The 6,952-nt window shown below is 48.8% G+C and overlaps 1 protein-coding gene across 2 annotated transcripts in view; it reads left to right on the top strand.

The window, feature by feature from the left end:
• Positions 1–6,952, top strand: part of LOC106806604 (fibroblast growth factor receptor-like 1) — a 94,453-nt gene that overhangs the window by 35,729 nt on the left and 51,772 nt on the right. For both annotated transcript variants that reach the window (XM_014808599.1, XM_014808598.1), the window contains exon 3: positions 2,938–3,213. In XM_014808599.1, the coding sequence (XP_014664085.1) occupies positions 2,938–3,213 (276 nt within the window). The remainder of the gene's footprint in view (positions 1–2,937; positions 3,214–6,952) is intronic.

Raw genomic sequence — 6,952 nt, 5'->3', positions numbered from 1 at the left:
CGATCATAAAATAAAAGAAATGCAGCATTTACAAATGGCGCTTGTTCTCTTATTTTGAAGATTTGTTGAGTCGAAGCATAGAAAACACAACAAATAATTGTAATTATAATGATATTATATTTTATATTAATGAGTAAAATGTGTGTTTTTCATGGAAAATACATCAGAAAACTTACTTATCTATCGATCATAAAATAAAAGAAATGCAGCATTTACAAATGGCGCTTGTTCTCTTATTTTGAAGATTTGTTGAGTCGAAGCATAGAAAACACAACAAATGTGTATATCATTCTATGGTCAAAGCAAATCAAAGCAGCCAATCTGAATCAGAGGAGCCCAAAACTCTGCAATGGATATAACCAAGATATAACGTGTAGGGAAACAAAATTCGCGGGCGGGTGGGCAGGCTGACGCGCGGGCTGACGGGCTGACGCGCGGGCTGACGGGCTGACGCATGAGCGGGCGGGTGGTTTGACGCACGGGCGAGCTGGTGGGTTGGGTGGCGGGCTCACACGTGGATATCCGTCGTCAGGCGGAGCTGGGGGTAGCGGGGCGCACTATGGGAACATGCGGTGCTCCTCCGTCCACGACAACCCTCACATGTAGCATCGCTCGTCAGCCATCACTCACTCCTGCCTCCCCGCACCCGTGACTATGCGACGGCGAGTGGCGCTCTCGTCGTGTTTTGACACGTGTTCGCTCGTTTTGTTCGAATATCTTAGATGGTTTTATTTTGGTGGGCAAGAGCGGTAGCGGCGGTGGCATCGGGGGTAGCTTGGAGACGTAAGGATCCATGGTCAGCCCTGTTGCAACGTCAGTGAGCTACCCTCGGGGTGGTCCAAATACACGCTGCACGATAGTTGTAAGGCTCAGTCTGTGGGAAGGTCAGTAATGCTGCCATGCTCGACCACAGACATCTCTCGTGAGATTTGAAAGAGAAGGATTGTTGACGTTCAGTTGCATACTGTCGTTGTTCATTAACGTAACGAGAGGCGTTTGTGTGGTCGCGCAGTACACCTGCGTGTGCCGATACTGCATGACAATGTCTTCTCTACCTCTGCTAGCCTACAGTACATTGTCCTCTCTCGTGGGTCTACGCGGGGCTTGTCGATTGTTTTGTGTAGGCGATAGATGGACCTAGTCTGGGCGTTGCGGACCATCATTAATCATGAGCAGTTTGCATGCTTCTCACGCACTCTCGTGAATGGCCTTTACACGTATTAGACACTTTTATCGCTTCATAAATTTATTATTAAATTATCATGCATCCTTGAACCGCGGCGGCCGCGCTATGTGGCGGGGCCTTCGGTGAGCAGGAGGTGACCGGTTGTCTGCGGCTCTTTCAGCGTAATCGGGGCGCGCGCCTCGTCCTTCTGACGTCCCACTGCTATGAAAAATGAGCGGAAACCAGGTTTTCTGCAGCGGATAACTCTAATTAGGCGCCAGAATGGAATAAGTGGCGCACGGTGAGGCCTAGAGCATCTTCACGCTGGCGTGTAGCCTCGCACGCGCGCACAAACTTCTCCCCTACTAGCACGCGGTGATGAATGACACGCTCGCTAATGTTTTCTCGCGAACGCGCGTTCTCTCCGTCTGCCAACGATTCTTTCGGAGCGCGAAAGCTCGTTGCTTATCGGTGGCTGCTTACCTATACTCCCGTCTGCATTTGTGAGTCAAACGTCTAGAGTTGAAAAAAAAATCTGATTGCCCCTTTAGGCGAGTCAGGGCTAGCCTGCCTACTTGGCTGCCTGTTTGCCTGCCTGCCTGATGACCGAGGAGCCTGGGCATGCTGGTGAGTTTATAGACAGACCGGCGTCCTGCACCCATTAGCTACGTCTTGTAGGCAATAATTCTTGCGGATAGGCCATAAATTGGCCGGGAAAGGTTTATTTGGCAATTATCAAGTCGTAAAACAGCGGCTAGACGAGAGGCGTGTAATTGGAGAGGTGGGATATAGAGTCTGACCATAGAGTACTCGTCACATGCTCAGCGCTACTTGTATAACTATAAATTACTCGCGCTCAGCACGTTCTCTACGCGGGCTGCAGGGGTTGTAATGACTTTATTGCGCTGCTGAGGAGAGAATAAGTACGTGCGGAGAGAAGGAGTAGACCGCACTGGCGCGCGTGTGTGCGTGTGCTGTTTGTCGCACACCGCTTGCTGTGGTCACACTGACAGGCAACGTGTCACGTAGTCACCGCCGGCCACCTCATCTGTCATGCAGGACATTATAGCGTGTGACAGCAGGCCGCGTGTCACCCGTCCACGGGGAGGTTTAAACACGGGCACGTATATATGCGTACGTGTCAAGCTACTGTACTCTAAAAGGCGCCCAGCATGGTGATTACCAGTATGAGGAGAAAGCTGGGTGTGGCAGTCATCCAAGGCGGTGTGGGAAGTAGTGGGTGGCGGACCGTAGTCAGTTAATAAAAAGACATACGAATACGTAGTTAATTCCGTTACCTATTACCGAATGTAACTTTATTTCTAAATTTCTATTTAACTAATAAAATTTCATGTACTTTATTTGCCGATAGTGCTTGTTAGATATATATATATATATATATATATATTAAGAAAAACTATAAAAACTCATTGTTATTAATATAGCTGCGTTCAATCAATAGCCCCGTTTTATTATTTCCCATCAGAAAAAAAACGTATTTTTAGGTTTTTACCAATATATTAAGATTTTCAAATATACTGTTTCATGATGTTTCACCTGTTAATCCACTGCCACCTTTCTTGGGCGTGCACCCACCACCTGTTTCCTCCTCTTCCCCTCAAGCTCCTTTTTGATACCTGTCCAGATTTGCAACTATACTGTCTGCTCTCTAACCCTCTAACTCTGCTCTCACGCACTGCCTTGCGACTTTACACGCTACGCGATACTCGTGTACGCCGTAACTGACGGCAGACATTTTCTTCTGTGCGCAGAACCGCCCTACGTCTTCGGCAAGCTGGTGCCCGTGGTGGAGGCGCGCGTCGGAGACACCAAGAAGCTACCGTGTCCCGTCGAAGGCTCGACGCCCTTCATCACGTGGCAGAAGAACGGGGAGCAGGTGAATCCGGTCACCTGGGGCAAGCGCTTCAAGATCATCCACCAGGGACTGCGCATCAAGGACATCGTGCCGGAGGATGCTGGCCGCTATCTCTGCAAGGCTGTCAACGGCTTCGGCACGCTGACGATCAATGTCACGCTGGCCGTGCTAGGTGAGTGACCGCTGCCCGGGCGCTTGACCTGTAGTGACCACGATAGAGTCCACTGACTACCTTAGTAAGTTATCCGTGTATACACTCAGGATAGAGTCCACTACCTTAGTAAGTTATCCGTGTATACACTCAGGATAGAGTCCATTACCTTAGTAAGTTATCCATGTATACACGCACGATAGAGTCCACTACCTTAGTAAGTTGCCCCTGTACACACTCTCTCTCTAGTCTGCTACTTGAGTAAGTTGCCCCTGTACACACTCTCTCTAGTCTGCTACTTGAGTAAGTTGCCCCTGTACACTCTCTCTCTCTAGTCTACTACCTGACTAAGTTGCCCCTGTACACACTCTCTCTAGTCTACTACCTGAGTTACAGACTACAGAGTAAGTTGAACATATCCACTCACTCTATAGTCTACTGCCTAAGTGACCACGTAAAACCTCTTACTCACTGTACTAAAAACAACACGTAGCTTTTTACTTTAGATTACTCGTTCGTCGGTTGAGAAAAAGTTCGATCAATCCATTGTATTTTAGCGTTTGTCAGCATGCAAGCAATTCATTGTGGCAGTTATGGCATTTTAAATTAGGGTAACGATTGAACAGCTGTCTAAATCTGTCCGCCTGTCTATCATTCTCTTTATTTAAACGTAGATTCCAGTGTAGACGTGTGCGGATCTTTGTAAGAGCGATGTTGTCTGTCACTCAAGGCTGTGAGTTTGCTCTCTGGCACTCTGTGAACGTGTAACTAGATGGACCATCCCAGTTTGTCTCGTGGCGATCTGGTTTCGAGAAATAATCATTCCGTTGACTGGTTCCGAATTCGTCGCGGTACCTCTTCTTGTGGTCATGACCTGTTCATGCAAAACAGTTGGACCTCATTAGTGACAGTCTACTACATTGCCCTAATTGAAAAAAAGTAGTTGTTGCTGTGGGCAGTTGGTTTACAGAAGGCATCAATTTTCAAGTGGGCAGCATTTTGCAATAGTCGTGCTGTATTGCGGACCGATGACAGCTGAGTGGCAGGCGAGTTGTTGGCCATGATAGATGGGGTTTGACTAAATACACCAAAACCGAGCTCTCAAGCGCCTGAAATGCCCGTTCACGCGACTGCCGTGCCTGACCGTGCAGTACGCGTGTAGTCTCTGTCTGCATGTCGGATACACGTGTAGCGAGCAGCAAGCGAGCGACAACCGCAGCAACGGGAGACGTGGCAATGTCACTCGGCGGTGTGCACGGCCATTGAAAGCCGGCGCAATTAGGGAGGAGTGAGTGTGTATCTCGGAGCAGAATTGCGAGTGTATATTAAAAAGGGTCTATGATGTATCAACTGTGAGTGCACATTGAAAAGAGGTAATAATGGAAGTACGTATTGAAAGGGTGTATGTGTATCGAGTGGTAATATAACTCGGCAACGAGTAAGTATGTATATACATACGTATATATATATATATCACCGCATTACAATATACATAAATAATATAATGGGAATACTATTATCAGAGGACTGCACTACCTGGTACGGCGCCGGGCTACTAGAATTTTGTGAAACGGGCCCTGTCAAACGTGTTGCTTGTGGTACGGAAGATGAGGATTAGAAAAGTCTGGTGCATTAGAGAGGATATGAGCCTACATTCAGCACATTCAATGCTACATAACAAACATAAACACAGCAGACAGCGGTTCACGAACAACACGGCCACTCATGGACGTGAGCTCTCGGCAAAACACGAACAAACAAGTCCTCAAGCTAACGACAGGTAAAAGCGCCCGAATTTCCGCCAGACCAATACCTCGCGCTAAAAACCACTCTCGAAAAGCTGCGGTGACCGAACCAACCGATTCTACATGATCTGTAGCTACCACTGCAGTGCGCTGTGTAAGGACGATCATATATAGATTCACGTGCAACTCGAGAATGCTGACGCAACATGTCGTTCACTTACAGAGACAGCGAAATCGCACTTGAGTTGGATTAGTTGAATGTATGATTGTAAGGAGGCGGTGGCCTTAGAGGGGCGTAGGAAGGTCAACACAAAGCTGGGATAGCTATCACATCCCGAATAGGTTTACACACCAGCCGTCAAGCAATGGATGATCGACTGGCCTGCCGCGACTTACACGTATATCAGGAGCTAATAATGACAAATTATCCTGTTAAAAATATAATATATATATATATATAATATATACACATTAGTAACTCCTTCGCTGACAGCATGTTACCGATGGGATACTAACGGGGAGCAGGACCATGATGGAACACACAGGATGGGAGGAAGGAGGGATGGAGGGATAGGATGGCGACGAAGAAGGAGAGCCGGGATGAGCAAAGCTCGAAAATAAGAAGGCTCAGAGGATAAAGGACATGCGGGATAGATTAAGGGGGAGCGGGCACCGCAGAATGTAGTTCCACGTAGCCGAAACACAGGAAGCAGACCTAGTGTGAAACCTCGCGCAATCAACACAACTGCGCTCCGCCTCCCTCTCCTCGCAAGCTGCTGATTAACTCCTCTGTGCCCAACATTTCTCCGGTACATGTGGCCACCGCCGCTGAGACCACGAACCCAGCCGCAGCAGCAGCCGCAGCAGCGCCCCTGCGGTGAGGCTGCGTCAGCCGGCAACATGAGCTACTCGTTTGGCTTAATTTCGATCTCATTTAGTATGGATTACATACCCCTCGCCCGTTTGAACACCATCCAACATGGAGGACATTAGTCTCAGCGTGAACGCTCATTATGGAGGCACCACCATGGTGCGTGTGTGGCCCGCCCGCATGCCGCGCCGTGTGTATGTAGTGTGTGTACATTTTATTTGTATTTACGTGTGTGTGTGTGTGTGTGCTGTGTAGGCTGTGCTGTGGCGGGTGTGTTTCAGTCGTGGTGTGCCCGCCGCTGCGCGCCGGTGCGTGTAATTATGGTATGAGGTGTCGGAGTTTGTGTTTCGTGTATGTGTGCGTGTTGCGTGGCGTGTGTTCGTAGTGCGTTGGTGCCCGCCCGCGGTAGGGCGCAGCGCGAGTTGTTGTGTGTGTGTAGTGGTGTGTGATGTGCTTGTGTGTGTGTTGTGTGTGGTTGTGTGTGTGTGTGTGGTGTGTGATGGGAAGTGTGTGGTAGTGATGTGCGTGACGTCGCGTGTGTCAGCGAGTGTGTGAGTCGCGAGCGCGTATAGTGTGTAGTGTGTGTTGTGTGCATGCGTGGGTATGTGACGTGGTGTGCGGCGTCGGTGGCGGTGCGGTGCACTGGTGTGCGAAGAGAGAGGTGCAACAAGGAGAGAGAGCTGGGAGCGTAGGTGCAAGAAGCGCGACATCCTGCCAAGAACACGTGCGACCAGCCGATGGAAAAGGAATCTACGAACAATATTTTCGTTCCATTCAGCCAAAGTGGATGTGGGATCGTAGGGAAACAAAATATTTACGCTGCTCTGAATGGCACTGTACTCGATTTTGTACTTAGAACAGAACTGGCTCCGCCTAAAAAGGCCCCTGCTCCTCGCATAAGGCCTGTTGTTGTGTGTCCGTATGCGCGTGCGTGTGGGGAGAGGGGGCGAGAGCTGCAAATACCCGGTGCGTCAGTGGTCAAAGCGCCGTGAAACGCGTTCAATACCCGTGAAGTTTCCCATTCGCAGCCATGCCTCTAGCTAAGCGGACTGCTCGCTCACCCATAGTTCGCCAATGCACCTATTTGATACGCCTATAATATATATAGTTATATATATATATATTATATATATAATATATATAT

The sequence above is a fragment of the Priapulus caudatus genome, unplaced genomic scaffold, assembly GCF_000485595.1.
Source record: "Priapulus caudatus unplaced genomic scaffold, Priapulus_caudatus-5.0.1 Scaffold169, whole genome shotgun sequence".
Lineage (NCBI taxonomy): Eukaryota > Metazoa > Priapulida > Priapulimorpha > Priapulimorphida > Priapulidae > Priapulus > Priapulus caudatus.
Note: the sequence above shows the minus strand (reverse complement) of the source record. Positions and strands in the feature narration are given on the sequence as shown.